Genomic DNA, 19,682 nt, shown 5'->3' on the forward strand with positions numbered 1-19,682 from the left:
CCCCCCCCCAGTAATCTGCAGATGAGTTAGTAAGGAAGGGAATAAAACGGTGATTCTGAAACTAGCGTTCATCAGAATCACCTGGAGGGCCTGTTTAACCACGGATTGCTGGGCCCAACCCCCAGAGTTTCTAATTCAGTAGGTCTGGGGTGGTTCTTGAGAATTTGCATCTCCAGCAAGTTCCAGGTGATGGTGATACTGCTGGTCTGGGCACCACACTTAGAGAGTCATTGTAGTAGCAGAAGCGTGGCATGGAGAATGAGATGGGAGCAATGGGCATCTGTCATTCCTGGAGCATTCCTTGATGAAGTGCCACTAGCTCCTTTGCAGGAAGCCAGCCTTGGTCTCTACAGTAGAAGGTGGCCAGGATCCCAAGAGCTTCTCAGAAATCCATCCTGGAATGTTGCTTATTGGGTTTGTGAAGAGCATCAAGGACTATGGAGTGTTCGTACAGTTCCCCTCAGGTCTTAGTGGACTGGCGCCCAAAGCTGTAAGTTGAGTGGCCTGCACGTAGGCACTGTCTCCTTAGAGGCCCTCTGAGGAAGAGAATGGGGTCATGGAACCTGGGCTTGGTGGGAAGGGGCAGGGTACTTCCTTTTCCCATTTTCTGTCCCCTCTTCCCTTCAGGTCATGAGTGACAAATTTGTGACCTCCCCAAGTGACCACTTTGTCGAGGGGCAGACAGTAGTTGCAAAGGTGACGAATGTGGACGAGGAGAAGCAGCGGATGCTGCTGTCATTGCGGCTGTCGGACTGCACTCTGGGGGACTTGGGTACCACCAGTCTCCTCCTTCTGAGCCAGTGCCTGGAGGAGCTGCAGGGAGTGCGCAGCCTCATGAGCAACCGAGGTGGGGTGCCTCAGGGCACTGTCTGGCGGGGGCAGGAGGGCAGAGGAGGAGGGTTGGGTGGGCAGTGTATGTATAAATTGAGCCTGTCTGTTATTGGGATGACTTGGTGGGCTCCCCAGGGAAAAAAAATTTTTTTTTGGTAAATTTTTTTTCATGGAAGTATGACATACATAAAATGCATGAATCGTTAAGTGTGCAGCTCAGTAAATGTTGATAAAATGACCACACCTGTTTAAGTATCACCCAGATTAAGATAAAGATCTACCAGCATCCCAGAAGTTCCTCGTTGTTCCTCTCCCAGTCCAGAACCCATATTTCCCTTGCTTCTGTGGCCTCAGGTGTGCCTTTGCTGTGAATTCATTCATTTCATTTGTCGTTCCTTTATTCAACAAATATATATTGGATGATAAAATGGAACGGGAACCTGCTAGAGAACTTTGTGAGGGGTTATTATTCTGACCCTCTTAGACTTTGCACCATTGTTTAGGATTGTTGGAACCCTAATGGGGATCTGGGAGTAAGAGGCTTGAGAGGGTAGATTCTCAAAACGAAAGAAAATTCAGAAACCAGAGGAGAGCTTGTGCTTCTGATATTTGTTGGCTATTTTCACAAATCGTGGCCAGGTGGGATCAGCAAGGGGTATAAGTCTCTACCTCTGACAAGAGTTTTCGTGGATACTAGATGTTTTTGTAAAAAGTGATTTTACCTTGACAGTGTTCCAATGCTCCACTGCCCTTCATGGTGACAGTACATTTAAATGGAAAAGAATGGTAAGAGTGTTGTTTCTCTTCCTAATCCCTGTTTCCTTTGGGTCTGTCTGACAGACTCTGTGTTGATCCAGACGCTGGCTGAGATGACCCCAGGAATGATCCTTGACCTAGAAGTACAGGAGGTGTTGGAAGATGGTTCTGTGGTGTTCAGTGGGGGCCCAGTGCCAGGCTTAGTCCTGAGAGCCAGCAAATATCATCGGGCAGGTGAGTGGTGGCATCTTCTGTCTGCCCATCATGGTTAGTGGGGAAGCCCATTGCCCGTTGCTCCCTCTCCTGGATACAGAATTTCCAAATACATAGAAATTGTTGGCATGCCTGCCTTGTGGGAGTATAAATCAAGACAACTGATAGCATTCTACTGTCATAATTGAATAAGTCTAGATTTTTATATATTAGGTTGCATGAAGTAGGATCGACCTGAGCTTGAACTATGTAGGGTAGCCCTTGGTTTTCCTAGCTGTGGCCCACATAGACCTAGGACATATGTCCTCTTTCCTTTCTTGGAAAAGCCTAAGGGCTTGCAGGGCTCTTGGAGGTAGCATCTGTTCGCAGGAGAGGTGATGTCCTCCCTTCACCCTGCCCCAGGAGAGTGATAATGCTGTGTTTGGTTCTGCACTGCAGGGCAGGAGGTAGAATCTGGGCAGAAAAAGAAGGTTGTTATCTTAAATGTTGACATGCTGAAGTTGGAAGTACATGTTTCCCTTTGCCAAGATTTGGTGAATAGAAAACATAAAAAGGTAAGCTTGCTGATGACTTCTATTCTTCCATCCCCCTGCTTTCACATTCCACCCATTCAGCACCGCACACTTGGCTCAGATGCCTGCAGATAGGGTGACCCTATGCCTGGATTTGTCTGGGACAGTCCCAGTTTGTGCCTCTTGTCCTGGTGTGGTTATTAATAGCACTGACTTGGGCTCTGGTGCAGATGATAAATCATATGGTCACTCTCTCTTTAGGGCCGAACAGGTATTGTAAATGGGTGAAGTGGGCAGGTGAGTTAGGGAGTGGGAACTGGGATGCTGACAAGCTGGAGAATCCATGCCCTGCCCGCGAAGGGCAGAGACTACTCGGCTTCATCTGGGTGTTGCCAGGCGGGAATATCAGGGTCCAGTGTAGCTAAGTCTTTGCTTTTTAAGAGAAGGCAGAATTTTTTAAAAAATATTTTCATTTATAAATGTTGGAAATGAATTTATTTATTTACTTTTTATAATTTATTTTATTATGATTGAGAAGTATGCAGCAAAACAGGAAACTGATAAATTATTTTTTAAAAAAACACTGTATGAACCAAACAAAACCTGTTTGCAGGTAGTTGTGGCCTTAAGGCTGCTCATCCACACCCTCTCTTATCTTGCCTTCTGTATAATTCCATGTACAGAAGAGTAGGTTTGAGGGAAATCTCAAAATCAGTATTTTTCTTTGGGTAATATATGTATCTGGTCATCATCTAGAACACTTATTAAGCACCTAATCACACAGAGTATAGTACAGAGAATTATATAGATATAACCCTTAGCTTTTAGTTCTAAGAGAGACAAGGAGAGAATAGAAAACAATACTAGTCTCTCAGAATTTGGATTTGGGGGAAGGTAGGCGTAGTGTCTTGTACCCAGTAAGTTCTCAGTAATGACTGTATTCGTTGAATAATTGAAAGAGTGAATAAATTGGGTGGAGAGCTGCAAGACTAAGAGAGTTAGGAACCCCAATGTCTTAAAGCTGGGGAGCTATTGGAAATCACCTGGCTGTGCATCACAATCACCGAAATACCTTTTTGAATTCTGATTCACTAGCTCTAGGGTAGGGCCTAGGAATCTGAATTCAAAACAAAACAAAAACTAACTTCCGGTGATTTTGATGTGGAGCTGTGAGTTTAGTCAAGCCACTTCAGTTTACAGAAGAGGAAGGCTAGGTCTAACTAGAGAGTGAAGACTAGTTCATTACAGCTCAGACCAGCTTTGGGTCCCCTGGACTCCAGAGGGTTTCCCTGTCTCACCACCGCTGGCCCAATGGGGCCATGAATGAGTGACCATGTTCTGTAAGGAAAGTGGGAATGGTGGATCTTCTCTGTTTTCCAGCTGAAGAAAGGCAGTGAACACCAGGCGACTGTGCAGCACTTGGAGCAGTCCTTTGCCATCGCCTCCTTGGTAGAGACTGGCCAGCTGGCAGCTTTCTCTCTGACCTCTCACCTCAATGACACCTTCCGCTTTGACTCAGAGAAGTTACAGGTGGGACAGGGTGTCTCCCTAACCCTCAAGACCACAAAACCGGGAGTGACTGGTCTTCTTTTGGCTGTTGAGGGGCCAGCTGCTAAGAGGACCATGAGACAGACCCAGAAGGAGTCTGAGACGGTGGACGAAGATGAGGAAGCGGATCCAGCTCTGGTTGTAGGGACTGTAAAGAAGCACACCCTGTCCATTGGGGACATGGTCACAGGAACTGTCAAGTCTATTAAGGCGACCCATGTGGTTGTGACCCTGGAAGATGGTGTCATTGGCTGTATCCATGCCTCCCACATCCTAGATGATGTTCCAGAGGGCACCTCTCCTACTAGCAAGCTGAAAGTTGGGAGGATAGTCACTGCCCGGGTGATTGGAGGGCGAGACGTGAAGACATTCAAGTATGGAGGCTTTGGAGGGATGGGCTATGGGAACTGGTCAGCCTCAGGCTTTGAGGGAAAATTTTTGTAATTGTGTGAGAAGGAATGGGAACATAGGCAGATTCCAAAAAGTTGTGTATAAATAACATTCTTTAACAACAAGTATTTACCAAAGAATATTATTTCATCATTCTTTTTAAAAATGGAACATAGTATAGTGGTTAAGAGCATAGGTTTAGAGTCAGATCTGGGTTTGAATTTGCGATTTGCCGCTTAAAAATGATGTGACCATGTGCTAGTAATTATTTAACTCTCTAAGTTTTATTTTCCTAATTTGTAAAGTGAGAGTAGTGTTAGTGACTACCTTGTAGGGTCATCGCAAAGATTGAAAGAGAGCATGTGCCATGTAATGTGCCTGTTAGTTGCCTGGTACATGCTTATTGCTTTGTATATATCAGCACTTACTATAGTACATTCTCAACCACACTCCTTAGTTATACTCACTTACTTTAAATCTAGTTACAGCACGTATCATTGTAGGAAAAATTCTTGATATAACAGCGAAAAAAATAAAGAATTCAAAGTTTTGCCAAAATTTGCATATTAATGTCGGTCACTAACTGTGGCATCTTCAGTAAGTCATTTATCGTCACTAGACCTGTTTCCTCATCTTTAAAATGAAAGTGCTGGAGTATATAATCTGTAAGGAACATTCTTTTCAGGTTCTAATATGACATTCCTAAAAAATAAGTTGAACCAGGTTCTTAACGTTTAGTGCAAAGGATGAGAGTGGAAACCCTCAAGACACGTCTCCCGGCCAGTGGGTGGTGATGTGATGGAGCAGGGTGGTTTTCTTCAGTAAGCTTGGCTTGGGGTGGAGTAGAGAGAGGTCCTTATCTCCAGATAATAGTGTTACTGAGAATAAATGATTCGATCTTACTTGTTTCTCCAGGTTTCTTCCAATAAGTCACCCCAGATTTATTCGAACCATCCCAGAGCTGAGTGTTCGACCAAGGTGAGGGCAATTCTAGCAGCATTGTCTCACGGGAAGAGACAGGGCCTTGGAATCAGGAAACCTCCATTCTAATCTTGATTCAGCCAGTGTTGCGACTTATTTCAACTGTTTGTGTCCAATTTGTCTTATTTCTCATGTGACTAGTTAGAGGAATTGTATGAAAATTAAAGTAAAAGCTTTATACAGAGTTTTAAGTATCAGTGTAAAGGCTGATTTCAGCTCTGTTTGTCAGCATCTACTAAAGATAAACGTTTCTGCTCTCAACTCAAATTTCTAGAACTCAGTAATTCCCTAAATAAGCTACATGTAGCCATGAATAGCTGTTCTTTCAGTGCGGACTGCTGCTTGGTCACTGAATGCTGAGCTGGAATTTCAGGTGGTGCTCTGGAGGATTCTACAGAGAGGAGTGTGCCATGAGGGATTCTGGGTGGGGGAGAATTCCCTAGTTCCGTGTAGTGGATCTAGTTTGTCTGGGGTCATTTTCTCATCCTGGTTGTTAGTCTTTTGTGCCTAGGGATGCTATGGAAAGGCCTCTGTAGTAATTTTCAGAGGTTAACCTTTTGTCCACGTCCTGAAGGGATCAGAATAGAAATGAATTGTTTCTGAAAAGGATGGACCCCAGGGCTGACCCTGCAGAGCCGTTCTTCCAGTCATGTGTAGCTAGATGCCTGTCAATCCCGAGAGCCAGGTTTTCTTATGGAGGGAGCAGAAGTAGATGGTCCCATGGGTCAAACTGCTTAAAATCCTCTGAAAAAATGGCCACTTGTGGGGAGATGAATTCAAAGTAGAAGCCTTATCCAGAGGTTGGTTTCCTCTTTCCGTTGCCTTTCTGCCAACAGTGAGCTGGAGAAGGATGGCCACACTGCTCTCAACACTCACTCTGTTAGCCCCTCGGAGAAGATTAAACAGTACCAGGGTGGCCAGACAGTGACTTGCTTCTTGAAGAGGGTGAGTAGCACACATCTTGGAATATTAGTACTTCCTTCTTTCAGAACAAAAGAGGGGAAAAACGAGACAAAGGCCATTAGCACTGGGCATTCAAGTCTGTGTTTGCTACCATGCTGGGTTTGTGGGATATGATACATGGCCTCTGCTTCTAGAAAACTTCTTCTGGTCTGATTGGGCAGCTAAAGTCATGGCTTATGAAACAATTAGCAGGCAACTCCTAATTCATTATGTTTGTAGATTTTAAACTAAACTCAAGTTATTTTAAGTTTACAAAAGGAAAGAAAAATGTATTGTAGGAAAAGACTTAAACGCAGTGCTGGATTTTACATTCTTACCTTTCATAAAGGGCGCCCTGGTGGCGCAAGCGGATAAGCGCTAGGCTGCTAGCTGAAAGGTTGGTGGTTCCAACCCACTAGATGGCTCCATGGGAGAGAGGCCTGGTGATCTGCTTCCATAAAGATTACAGCCAAGAAAACCCTACGAGGCAGTTCTACTCTGTCACATGGGGTCACTATGAGTCAAAAATCGACTTGATGGCACCCAACAACAGCAACCTTCCATAAAGTTCAGCTGCAAAGCAAAACAATAAGCAGTCGGGTACCAGAGTGTGTGCTGTAACCCTAAGTGAAACAGGAATTCAAAAAGGGAAGCGATCAGTATGAACTGTTCAAGTTGGAACGTGTTATAGATGAGGTTGGACTGGGCTTGACCTTGAGGGATAACTCGTCTTTGTTGTTGCCACATTCCTCTCCACAGGCATCTGTCAGAACATGTAGCTGATGCTTGATCCCGTTAGTTACCCATTGTCTATAGATATAAACTCCAGATTTCTTAGAGTGCCTTTTAAGGCTCTTCATAATCTGACCTCATGCACCTTGTATACCAGTCACTCAGAGTACCTTTTGTATTTTCTTTCCTTCCTGTCTTTATTCACACTGGTTGCCACACCTGAAGTAGCCTGTTACCCTTCAAGGTTCAGCACAGATGCCCGTCAGTGCCTCTTACAGACCCTTAACAGCATTTGTACCTCCTACACATTGCTTGCTGCTCTAGTTATTTGCATGCTCATTTGACTTACTCTTTGGAGACTAATCTCCTTGAAGGCAGGGCCTGGCATTAATTTATCACTGTGATGCCATGAATGGACTTGAAAATTGGGATGTGTGTTCAGGACAGGGTACTGTAAGCAGGGAAGGATCAAAATCTAAGTTGGTTTAAAAATAAGATGTTGGCTTCTGGAGATGGTTAACAATCACTGGGCATAGGTGAGTTTGGAGAAAGGTACAGAGGTCAGGAGGATTGGTCCTCTTTGCCTCCTAATCAGCTGAGGCATTGGGAGGGATGCTAGTGAAAAGCCCAGAGGTTGGGTACCACAGTAGGGTGTAGGGGTAGATTCCTGTTCCTTGGCAAAATGTGGGATTAGGACCCTTTCAGCCCTGTGATCTTAGGAGAGTCATTGTTTTAACAGAGGGAACAAAAGAGATGTTTGTATGTCGTCTGTTCTGTTTCTCTTTTCCCCCACAGTACAACGTGGTTAAGAAATGGCTTGAAGTGGAGATTGCTCCGGACATCCGAGGGAGAATTCCCTTGTTACTCACTTCTCTTAGCTTCAAGGTCAGTGTACTTGATATCTGGAGAGGAGATCGAGGCTCCCTAGACTTGGTTCTGTGTCTAGTGTGTGTGTTCACAGTGGGAACAAGGAACTGTGCACTTATTTTAGGTATTGGCTTGGGAGATACATGCTATGGCGACTTAAATGCTGTGGTTTTGGGTAAATGACAGACCTTTCTTCAAAACCCATAGGAATTTTCTTGTCCTTCCAGGTTCTGAAACATCCAGATAAGAAGTTCCGGATTGGCCAGGCCCTGAGGGCCACCGTGGTTGGTCCAGATTCCTCAAAGGCCTTCTTGTGTCTATCACTGATAGGTGTGGTGATGAAACAATGCCTGGTCAGGGAAGGGAAGAGGGGAAGGTGTAGGAAGGGGTCTTCAGTCATTGCCCAGGTAGACGGATGCCTTTGGGGTTGGAGTCCTCAGAAAGCCTAATTTGGTGCCTTCTTGGGACAGTTTTTCTCTTGGGTCTTCGCTCTATGGCTGGTGTTACTCCACTGCTCTCTGAGACAGCTTTACATACATGGTTGCTTTCTCAGGTCCCTTAGAAAGGGTTGTCCACCACATGGCCCTGGACTTCTTGGCTGCTCAGTGTGGTACTGGGGGTCTTCATGGTCATTCCAGCCCACTCAGCCTGGGCAGCCTCTGCTTGCCCTGCACAGCCTGTGGATGGACAGCATTCCAGCTTCTTTCTTGGCTCATTTTCTGTTCCCTTGAATCAGATTCTTCCTCCCCAATCTCCCACTAGGTCCTCACAAGCTTCAGAAAGGGGAAGTGGCCATGGGCCGAGTGGTGAAGGTGACTCCCAATGAGGGGCTGACTGTCTCCTTCCCCTTTGGGAAGTTTGGAAGAGCCAGTATATTTCATGTGAGCGACTCTTACTCTGAGACACCCCTGGAAGACTTTGTCCCCCAAAAGATTGTTAGGTAAGACATGTTTTCTTCCTCTTTTCAGCTATCTGTAGAACTGGTGGAATTTTTTTTTTTTTTTTTTTTTTTTAATAGAGGTAATACATGGTTTGGGATAAAAAAAAATCGAAAGATGAAAATTTATCTTTTTTTCTCCATCATTTTATGGCATTATATACTTTGTTCTTTATTTTTCAAGACTTTAGTGTATATATATATATATGGGTATAATTTTGTTTTAATCTAATAATAAAATTTGGTTTTATATATTGTTCTGCAACTTGCTTTTTCTCTTAGCATTTTATCAGACTTTTTCTTTTCCCTTGCTTCTGTTTGTTTTGTGCCTTTGAGTCAATTCCGACTCATAGCGACCCTATAGGACAGAGTAGAACTGCTCCATAGGGTTTCCAAGGAGCGTCTGGTGGATTCCAACTGCCGACCTTTTGGTTAGCAGGTGAGCTCTTAACCAATGTGCCACCAGGGCTCCTTTCCCATGCTAGTATATCTAAATCTGCTTTGTTCTTTTTTTTTTTAACCTTAATTTTAACAGTTGTATAGTATCTCATTATGTGTTTTTTTAATCATGATTTATTTAACCAATCCTCTGTTGATGGATAATAATGTTGAAGTGAATATCTTTGTACATATATTTGCATGCTAGTGCAAGTATATCTGTGAAATAAATTCCTAGAAGTGAAATTGGTGGGTGAAATGATGTATACATTTAAATTTTTGATTGCTTTTGTAAAATTGCCCTCTGAAAAGACGTGTGCTAATTTATATTCCCATTAACAGTAAATATGGCTGTCCATTTCTCACACTGACACTGGATAATAATTAATTTTTAATCTTAGCCATTGGGTAGGCAAAAGTTGATATCTCATTTTAATTTGCATTTCTTGTATTGGTCGTTTTTCATGTTTATTAGCTGTTTACATTTGTTCTGTGCTTTCCTTGTCTGAGTCACTTGCTGGTTTTTATATTGAAGCGTTCATCTTTTTAAAATATTTTTAGTCATCTGTAGGTGTGCTCTTTAAAAGGACAGTGACTTTTTGCAGTTAGGGGGCTTTATTTATGAACTATTTCACATGCACAAAAATGAACCCATCTCAGTTAAAGTTTGAAACCATTTTATATCTTGGATAAACTAGCATTGAAGAGGCAGATGTCAGTTTGATACAATAAAGACTTTTCTAAGCATCAGAGTTCGCTAATGGTGGAGTAGATGCCTTCAGGAGGCAGAGAAATTGCCCCTTCCCATCTCAAATGTCCCGGCCACCCAGATACCTGCCTAAATTCTCAAACACTTATCAGAGCTAAACAGCACAAAAATATCCAGGACTTGGCAGAAGAAAAAGTATGAGTCCTATAAAAATCCAGAATCATCTCTGTTTTGTCTCTTGAGGCTTACAAAATGAGGTTGTGCTTTTCAGCAAATTATTTATTTGAAATACATTTTGTTATGGCCAAACCTGTGAGTGGCATTAAACTGCAATTCTCTTATCTGTCAAGTATGAATAATATATTAACTTGCCTCAAGGTAGAAGATCCCTTGAGACTTCCAGCTCGAAGGTCTGTATTGTCATGTTGTAAAAGGCAGACGTCTGTGGTGGGAAACATTTGGACTGTGTCGTTGCTGAGATACTTTCTACCTCTATGATTATGTACCTGTTTGCTTTTAAACAGCTGCTTTGGACTCCTAATCATCATTTTAGATGAAGTAAGTTTGGGAATCCAACACAGGCATAAACTCTGCTGTCCCTCCTTGTGCTCAGGCTTCACTGTTCTCTGTCTTCTGAACTCCTGTGTGCTGTCAGTAGTACCTAGGTCATACTTGGTAATGGTTTCCTGAGGGTTAGTCTTTTGCTCCACTGAGATCAGAAACTCCCAGGACCTGACGCAGGGCTGGTCTCATTTCTTAAACATGCTGGATTTTCTAGAGGGCTTTCATGTCTCTCTTAGTCCTTCTCCCAACACCTTCCTTGGCTATGAAAGTAGGTAGAGTTATTTTTACTTGATAGACTAGTTAACTGAGGCCCAGAGAGATGAAGCGACTTGTCCAGAGTTCCTCAACAGGTTATCAACAGAGTAAAGAACCAGAACCCAGGTCTCATGACTAGAACCTAGCTCTTGTCTGTTGGTCAGACTTGTGGAAAGGAAGCTAAGGCCCTTTGCTGTCTCCAGAGATGCTCAGAATTCAGCATTTCCTTCTCTTCTGTTCTCATTTCAGGTGTTGTGTCTTGTCCACTGCAGACCATGTGTTGACTTTGTCACTGAGATCGTCCAGGTGGGTATCTGTGTTGTTGGGGGCAGAAGGAAAGAGGACCCACTCAGAGGACTGAGGGAATGCTACCTGTGTCTGACACAGGACTTTGGGCTTCCAACCTTTATTCTCTCATCATCCACTCCATACCCTGCACCTCTTTTATCCAGAAAAGCTGAGGACATTCAGGTTCCTAGAAGAGCCCCATCTGCTCAGGCTGTTATTTCCCCAGGAAAGGCTTCAAACATTCAAAAGCAGGTGTTTAAGGTTGCAAGATGGTGGCCCTGGTGAGGGCAGATGATTTAGCCCCCAGGGTTCCATAGTGTGGGCAAATGTGGCATGGAATGGATTGACATGTAGTCATCTTGCTGCACGGATAGTGGGGGAAAGTGTGGCATGGAGTGGATTGGTGTGTGGTCAGCTTGCTCCACAGATAGTGGGGGTGAGTGTGACGTGGAGTGGATAGGTGTGTGGTCAGCTTACTCCACAGTTAGAAATGGACGTTTATAAGGCCATCGTTTTGGGCTTGACCCGTCTCTGCCTTGGTCCGCCTCTCCGTGTTTCTGCATAGATGACTTGCACATGTATGTCCTGGCTGGCAGGACTTCAGGAGAGAGTAGGGTTGGGCTCTGAAGGTTACATCCTACTGACAGGTCCAAGGCCATGTTCTTATATACAAAGTATGATTATTGGCAGGTGTGTTGGCAGGGGAGTGGGAAAAAGGGGTTAGGAATGAGTGTGTGAGCCTTTTTTATTCCTTTAGAACAAACCCGGAGACAAAAAGCAAAATAGAAGATCCTGAGATTAACTCCATCCAGGACATTAAGGAGGGGCAGCTCCTACGGGGCTACGTGAAGGCCGTTGAGCCGCACGGTGTGCTCTTCAGGTGAGTGAGGCAGGGCTGAGTGAGCCTGGCCCGTCCCTAGTGCCTTCTCCGGACCTGTGCTGGGCTGGGGCCCACAGCGTCCCTCAGTCAACTTCTTTGAAGAGGGTATGAAGGAAGGAGAGTCTAGAAGTTTCTACCAGTTTTTAAAAGTCCAAGTTTTTTTATACTTTTAACAAAGTTTTAAAGTATTTCTTGTTTGGTCTTTTGAACAGAACACGGCATGTCAAATTTCAGTTTTAAATGAATTTAGATTTTCTTTGATTTAGTGTTTGATCATGATTTGTAAATGTTCTGGGAGATCACATAATTTTCATAACCACCAGGTAGTACAGCCTTCCCTGCATTATGTTTCCAGCAGTTTACAACTTACATATCGTGATGCTATGATGTGGGGGCAAAAAAAAAAAAAAAAATCCTTCAATCATATCTTCATCATTTTTTCCAGTTTAAAAAGCTCTCTTTATTCTGTTGAATGCTAGGAAATTTTGTCTGTTCTAAATCCTTGTCAAAACCTGGGTCCCTGTGAAAGTGGAGTCCCTGGGCTTGACGAGGATTGTTACTGTATTTATGATCTCAGGACCCTTGTCTCTCTCCTTTCAGTCTTGGCCCCTCGGTTGTGGGTTTGGCCCGGTACTCCCATGTCTCCCAGTACAGGCCGTCTAAGAAAGCCCTTTATAGTAAATACCTCCCAGAAGGGAAGCTGCTCACAGCCAAGATCCTAAGGTAGGTGTCTTCTCTCTCTGTGATGTGAATCAGACCTCCTTCTTTGGGAGCCCTGGGAAGAGCTTTTGGAGGTAAACTTTAAATAAAATGGCTTAGATAGTAGTGAACGTAGTGTTTAGATGAATGAAAACCTCTTCTACCTCAGCCCCAGCCTGTCTCCTAAAAGCAAATGTGGAGACTCCTCTGGAGAGGCCCCTGTTGTTGGGGCTGGAGCGGGAGGCATCACAGCTGTCCCTTATAAAATGTTCACATTATTCCTAAGAATGGTGAGTGCCTTCCCCAGGCAGAAGGAACAAGGCCCAGAATTGTGGGCTGGTAAGGGGAGGGAAGGCTTGGCTGCTTGGTGCATCCTTTGTCCTTTTTTTTTTTTATTTAGGTGAAATTCACTCAACATAAAATTCACTATTTTAAAGTGTACAGCTGTGGCATTTAGTACATTCACAGTGTTGTGCAACCATCACCGCTATCTAGCTCCAAAACATTTTCATCACCCCAACCAGTGAGCAGTCATGCCCCTTCCCCTCTCCCCGCTGTGTACTTTTTATGTTGTCTCATTTCCCACCCTCCCTCGCTCCCTGTCACAGCCTGAACCACAAGAGGAGCCTGGTGAGGCTGTCGTTCCTTCCCAGCGACACTGGGAAGCCAGATGTGCTTCCTGCCTCTGTAGGACTGCCACTTCTGGAGGAAGAGGAGAGGGAAACAGAGGCGGAGAGGGGAGACCAAAAAGGGAATGCGGCGAAGAAGAACCAGGAAAGGAAAGAGAAGAAGAACCAGAAAGGGCAGGAGGAGGTGAAGTGGCCCAGCAAGGAGAAGAGCGAGCCCCGGCAGCCACAAGTGAAGAAGCAGGGCAAGCGGGGACGCCCGGAGTCTGGGAGTGAGCAGGTAGGCCCCTCAGAGGTGGCCTCTCCTCATCTGAAAAGGGAAAACATTGTAAAAGCCATCCAGGCAGTCTGCTAGCCTTCGCTTGGAGTGAGAGCAACCTGAGTCTGGGGGCTGGGCCCTGGGTGGGGCCAGGAGGAGCAGAGGGGAGGGTATTGGCCTCGGGGCTGCCAGAGGTCCTCCTGGGCAGGAAGGGTGGCTCAGCAATTTTCCCACCTGTCACCTCAGGAAAGAGTGAACAAGAAGCAAAAGAAAGCTGGTCTGTCAGAGGAGGACGACAGTGGTGTTGAAGTGTATTACCGGGAAGGAGAAGAGGAGACAGAAGAGATGACTGTGCTGCCCAAGGTGAGGGACATTGAGTGGAGGAGGAACAGCTGCTCTGGGGGAGGGAAGTCCTTGGTGTCCCACCTAAGAACTGGTCTATCGAGGCACCGTCCTCTTTTGCCTCATTTCCTGTAAAATAGGAGATGGTGGGACTGTTAGTTTCCTCAGTTGATCATAAGCTCCTTGGGGACAGGGACCCTGTTTCACCCATTGAGTGGGCTGCATAAAATAAATTCTAGTAAATGTTTATTGAGTGGAACTGAAATAAATTAGTGAGGTGGGGCCGATAAAGAGGAGGCTTAGCCTTTCTGAGCCTGCATTCTGCTCTGAAAAATGGGGTGGTAACACCTGAGCAAAGGAGCCTTGGTGGCACAGTGGTTAAGCACTCAATTGCTACTGAAAAGTCAGTGGTTCAAACCCACTAGCCGCTCTGCAGGAGAAAGATGTGGCAGTCAGCTTCCATAAAGATTATAGCCTTGGAAACCCTATGGGGCAGTTCACTTCTTTCCTATAGGGTTGCTGTGAGTCAGAATCAACACGATGGCAGTGGGAATACTTGAGCTGAGAGGACTGGGTTGGAAGGGCTTACACCTGGGCAGGGCTCCCTGCACTTTAAGTACTTGCAGCTCAACAACCCTCAGCTTTTTTGTCATATCTCTGTCCCAGCTTATGTATGTATATATACTTTTAAAATTTGTTACCTAAGTAAATTTACTTACAAAGAAAACTTTTACGTCACTGCTATAAAATTTACGCCTAACCTGTGCTGAGAGGAGAGCAAGTGTCTTGGGCAAAATGGGAGTCCGTGTTCCTCCAGATGGGGTGGGGCTGGGAAACGGGCCCCGGAGCCGAATGCTTTCCGCACACACCTCTGTGATCCTCCAGGAGAAGCCGACCAAGCTGACAGAAGTGCCCCGGCTGCAGCTGTCTTCAGGCTTCATGTGGGATGTGGGGCTAGACTCACTCACTCCGGCCCTGCCACCTCGAGGAGAGAGCTCAGACAGCGAGGAGGATGAGAGGCCACATGAAGCCACGGTGCTGTATTTTCCAGGGCTTTGTCCTTTTCTCAGGGAGCCCTTGGTGCCAGTCTCCTGTGCTCTGTCCTAGCCTTGGTGTCTCTTCCAGGGAGGACTGATAGAGCCCAGAGACTGCCCTGCCCCTACTCAGCTCCACCAGCCTCCCCCAGGGTCTAAGGAGCACACCACTCACTCACTTTTCTGCCTTCCCTACCAGAAGAAGAAAAGCAAGAAGGAAAAGGCGTTGGAGAAGCAGAATGCAGAGAAAGAGCTGTCCCGCATTGAGGAGGCCCTGATGGACCCTGGGTGGCAGCCAGAGTCAGCAGATGACTTTGACCGACTCGTTCTTAGTTCCCCCAACAGCTCCATCCTGTGGCTGCAGTACATGGCCTTCCACCTGCAGGCCACGGAGATCGAGAAGGCCCGTGCCGTGGCCGAGCGGGCTCTCAAGACCATCTCCTTCAGGTCTAGATTCTACCTCCTCCCTGCTCTAGAGAGGGGCCTCTTGATGGAAATGACCTGTCTCCTCAGGGTCTGGGCTTGCAGAGTTTGCTACCTATGGGTCATTTCCTACTAAGCAGGCTGACTACAGTTTGGGTGGCTGCCACCAGGGGCCCATGGGTTCTCAGGCTTTCTCTCATAGGTGTGACCATCTGTGAAATAGATCTTCTGCTCATTTATATTTTATAGTCCTCCTCACTGAAATAGCTACAGGTAACATTTACAAGAGTCCCCACACTTAAATAAGGTACCCAGTTTGGAGCAGAAGCAGAGCAGGAAAAAAACTCTGCACATTTAGGGTTACCTTTGTGGAAACCCTAAATTTTCCATTCAGAAAGTCAAGTTAGTTTGCTGAAGAGAGATGGCAGATCTTTTGCCTCAGTCTCTTGGTTTGGGGAGATAACTAGACCCAAGATCCTGCTCTTTCTAGCCTGAACCTCAGGCTAGTTTGAGATTTTGTAGGCTTCCTTCCCAAGAAAGGAGGCAGGAACCAGGGAGCCTCCCGCCCAGGAGTTGGGGGTGAGGAGGGCTTCTGCTTCTGTGTGAGCTGCAGTGGGGACAGGGCCACTCAGTGCCTGCACTCGGGGGTGGGGACTGGGGACATAGAAGTGGTTCCAGTCACTGATCCTGGATGGGAGTGGGGGGCTTGTTGGGCTGGGCTGGTGGAGCTTATGTGCTGACTGCTCTTCCTTAGAGAGGAGCAGGAGAAGCTGAATGTGTGGGTGGCACTGCTGAACCTGGAGAACATGTATGGCTCTCAGGAGTCACTGACTAAGGTCTTTGAGCGGGCTGTGCAGTACAACGAGCCTCTCAAAGTCTTTCTGCACCTGGCTGACATCTACACCAAGTCAGAGAAATTCCAGGTAAGGGTCTAGGCCAGGTGGGCAGCTGCTAGAGGGTCCTCGGCCTCCCAGAACCTAACTCCTGGGAATCACAGAGGCAGCATTCTCGGGGAAGAGGCCTGGGGCTCAGGATCCAGTCCTGCCTCAGGATTGCTATGGGATGTCTGGGCCCAGCTTCCTCATCTTCCAAGTGAAGGAAGTTCTGTCTTTCATATCCACTTGAGGAGGTGGGGTGAAGACGAGGGTTGTGGTAGCAGTGGAAGTGAAGGGCCAGTGGACCCCTGAGTGTATCTCTTGGGCTGCTGATGGAGCATTATGGACAGAAGGTGACATCTCAGCCCACTGCCCTCTTTTCCATCTCTCCCATGCCCTTTTGTCATTGTCACATTTCTTCCTCTAGTCTCAGAACCCCTTTATTGGCACAGGATTAGTAGGATGACCCCACATCATTTTATGTGTTCTGCTTTGTCTTGAGCCCTCCCTTGGATATCTAGAATTAGGCCCAGATACTTATTTGGAGTCTGTGAGCCCATCTAGACTCTCATGAGCGTCACTGCCAGTCCCTATTGCTGCCCCATTGTAGTTATCTCCTCAGCTTACCTTATCCTTTCCTACAGGAAGCTGGTGAACTCTACAACCGGATGCTGAAGCGTTTCCGGCAGGAGAAAGCTGTCTGGATCAAATACGGCTCCTTCCTTCTGCGGAGGGGCCACGCTGGTGCCAGTCACCGCATGCTACAGCGAGCCCTTGAGTGCTTGCCTAAGAAGGAGCGTAAGTGCCCATTCCCACCAGCTGGCCCAGTTCCTGAGTGGCTCTCTTGGATCTGGGAGTAGGGATTGGGCGTCTTTTCATCCACAGTGGTGTTGCCTCAGTTAGGACAGCCTTGTCGGGGGTACACAGTTATCTCTCTTGATCGTATGCTCGTGAGCATAAGAATGCTCGTTGCATTTCAAATGCCAGAAAGAACGCCAAAGAATGGAGGAACAAAAGCCAAATAGCACTAATTCTGTTGCCCTTGGGGTACCCCCACCACCACCACCTCTTCTGGGCCCAGAGGGTAGGGTGTCTGTGGTGGGAGTCTCAGGTCGGTGCCCATCTGTGTACTGGCCTTTGGCCCTAAAGCCACCCACTGTCCTGTTGAGGCTTTGTTCCGCTTGTCATAACCTGGGTCTTGGGACCCAACAGCAGGGAGCCCGACTCACTCTTGTCCCTTTAGCCCATTGTGTTGTGAGAAGGGCCTGTCTGCTTACTGTTTCTGAGCTGCCCTCTCCCTGCAGATGTGGATGTGATTGCCAAGTTTGCCCAGCTTGAGTTCCAGCTGGGGGACGTGGAGCGGGCCAAAGCCATTTTCGAGAACACACTGAGCACCTACCCAAAGCGCACGGATGTGTGGTCGGTGTACATCGACATGAGCATCAAGCATGGCAGCCAGAAGGAAGTCCGGTGAGGGGGAAGACAGCAGGCTGGATTCCCTGCCGGGGGACGAGGGCACTGACCAAGCTTGTTTTTCACCCTAGAGCAGCGCCCGGCATCTCCAGTTCTCTTACTCATCTGGAAACAGTTTTGACATGACGCATTAGGTCCTATGGTGCTCATTTTTTCAGCTTCTTTTTCTGCCTCAGAGGCTGGCCTCTGCCTGGTCTGTGTCTGGAACCGTGGGCGGGAAGTGGCCCGGCCCCTGGTCTGGGAGCCGGGAGACTTGGGTTCTCTCCTAATTAGCACTGTGCCTGGCTCTCATTATAGGGAACTCACTCTCACAGACATCCTCTCGCTTTTGCCCCCTGCGTTTTCACAAGGCAGGGAGGGTTAGCCATAGGTAGACTGAGGTCCAGAAAGAATAGGAGGTGCCTTGGAGGACCCAAGGTGCTTCAGTAGCTTTAAGGCAGTGCTTTTCTCCAGAGCCACACCTCATTATCCCCAACCCGGTAGCTTTGTCCTGATTCACTCTGTGGCTTCAGGCAAGTAAGTCTCTTGACATCTTTGGGTATCGTTCTGCTCATCTGGAAAATGAGGTGTTGTTACCTCTTTTCCCAAGGTTGTCATGGAAATCAATAATGGTAGTGAAAATAAAGGTAGAAGTGGGAGTGCTTAGCGGCAAAGGGCCTGGGACTCAGAGCAGAGTTTATGTGTGTGTGCCAGCCAGGAATCATGTGGCTTGCGACCATGAGGCTGATGCCCTGCTCTTCTTCACAGGGACATCTTTGAGCGGGTCATTCACCTGAGCCTGGCCCCCAAGCGAATGAAATTCTTCTTCAAGCGCTACCTGGACTATGAGAAGCAGCACGGCACCGAGAAGGATGTGCAGGCAGTGAAGGCGAAGGCCCTGGAGTACGTGGAGGCTAAGAGCTCAGTGTTGGAGGACTAGTGGCTGCCTGGCCCCTGAGGGGCACTCAGGAGCTGCCCTGCCCTGCCCTGCCTCAGGCGCCTGGGCAGGTGAGATGTTCTGTTGCCTGAGAACAGTATTTAAGTGCTGCTTTTTTGTAGCAGCCTTTGAGTAATCCTGTCAGGATGAAAAAGAATTTGAGATTTCTTTTAATTCCTTTTTGTTTTGAGTACCAATTTATTTCATCTTTTTTTTCTGAGGCTGCTGAGTGGTTGCAGGCAGACAGGCTCTAAGGCTCCCAGAAGAACTGTGTCCCTCCTTCCTGGGAGTTCCCTGAGGAGCAGGAGTGGAGGGGCTGACTCCTGAGGCTCTTGGGGCCAGGATTCCCCTATGTCCCTGGCCAGCTCTTGGTCCAGCCAGAGGCATCATCAGGGCCCACCCTCCCTGTTCCCAGGTCTGATCTCGGAGTCTCTGGGCATTCTCTTGGCCTCAGCTCAGCTAGTACCTTGAGCCTTTTTGTGGGGGTTGTCTGGCTGGGGCAGGAGGACCAAGGCAGAGCCCAAGAGGGAAAATTGGGAAACCTGGGTGGCTAAGAGGTAAGCCACAGGTATTGGTTTAGCCCACCTGATGACTCATCCCAGGCCCAGCTTGACCAGATACCTAACTTCTCCAAGACTGTTTCTTCATTTGTAAAATGGACTTCAAAATTCCTCCCTCAAGGGTTATTGTATGGATTAAATGAGAAAATGTGTGTTATGTCACAGAGCATGGCAGGTAGGAAGTCGCTGCACAACATTAATCTCCTTCGTCAACCCTGAGGCTGACTTGCTTTGTGACTTTGGGGAGCATCACACAGTTTCTGTGCTCCTTACAGCTCCTATGGGGAGAGCTTTCTGGGCAGGGTGAATTGATAGGCTTCATGAGTGCAGGGACACATGACGGGGTCCACTGGCACCCCAAACTTCTGTGCAACGGCCCTCACCACCCCCTTTGATAATGTATTCCTTTACATTCCAAAGTTCTTGGAGGCCAACACAGCTAGTTTGTGAAGCCAGTTCTCTTTTTGGCTTTGTCTCGAGGGAATTGAATGTTTTCTTTGGCAGCATCTGAAATGTCCTGAGAGCTGGAGAATTTTTCCATGGGAAATGACTGAGTCATGTGCCAGGAAGCAGGACAGGGACAGGGAGAGGAGTGAAGGTTTGAGAGGGGAGTGGTGGAGGTGATCAGCCAA

The 19,682-nt window shown here is 46.9% G+C and overlaps 1 protein-coding gene across 1 annotated transcript in view; it reads left to right on the forward strand.

Annotated features, from left to right (window-relative positions):
* PDCD11 (programmed cell death 11) overlaps nucleotides 1-19,127 on the forward strand; it is a 40,605-nt gene extending 21,478 nt beyond the window's left edge. The window contains exons 16-36 of the mRNA XM_004370104.3: nucleotides 320-490; nucleotides 628-847; nucleotides 1,672-1,821; nucleotides 2,239-2,354; nucleotides 3,693-4,234; nucleotides 5,166-5,228; nucleotides 6,068-6,176; nucleotides 7,701-7,790; nucleotides 8,000-8,102; nucleotides 8,535-8,712; nucleotides 10,925-10,981; nucleotides 11,721-11,843; nucleotides 12,444-12,566; nucleotides 13,151-13,448; nucleotides 13,674-13,790; nucleotides 14,655-14,804; nucleotides 15,003-15,250; nucleotides 15,981-16,149; nucleotides 16,746-16,899; nucleotides 17,406-17,571; nucleotides 18,322-19,127. Of these exons, the coding sequence (XP_004370161.1) occupies nucleotides 320-490; nucleotides 628-847; nucleotides 1,672-1,821; nucleotides 2,239-2,354; nucleotides 3,693-4,234; nucleotides 5,166-5,228; nucleotides 6,068-6,176; nucleotides 7,701-7,790; nucleotides 8,000-8,102; nucleotides 8,535-8,712; nucleotides 10,925-10,981; nucleotides 11,721-11,843; nucleotides 12,444-12,566; nucleotides 13,151-13,448; nucleotides 13,674-13,790; nucleotides 14,655-14,804; nucleotides 15,003-15,250; nucleotides 15,981-16,149; nucleotides 16,746-16,899; nucleotides 17,406-17,571; nucleotides 18,322-18,493 (3,519 nt within the window). The 3' untranslated portion in view covers nucleotides 18,494-19,127. The remainder of the gene's footprint in view (nucleotides 1-319; nucleotides 491-627; nucleotides 848-1,671; nucleotides 1,822-2,238; nucleotides 2,355-3,692; nucleotides 4,235-5,165; nucleotides 5,229-6,067; nucleotides 6,177-7,700; nucleotides 7,791-7,999; nucleotides 8,103-8,534; nucleotides 8,713-10,924; nucleotides 10,982-11,720; nucleotides 11,844-12,443; nucleotides 12,567-13,150; nucleotides 13,449-13,673; nucleotides 13,791-14,654; nucleotides 14,805-15,002; nucleotides 15,251-15,980; nucleotides 16,150-16,745; nucleotides 16,900-17,405; nucleotides 17,572-18,321) is intronic.
* Nucleotides 19,128-19,682: the final 555 nt, after the last annotated feature.

Source organism: Trichechus manatus, unplaced genomic scaffold, assembly GCF_000243295.1.
Source record: "Trichechus manatus latirostris isolate Lorelei unplaced genomic scaffold, TriManLat1.0 scaffold00007, whole genome shotgun sequence".
NCBI classification, from domain to species: domain Eukaryota; kingdom Metazoa; phylum Chordata; class Mammalia; order Sirenia; family Trichechidae; genus Trichechus; species Trichechus manatus.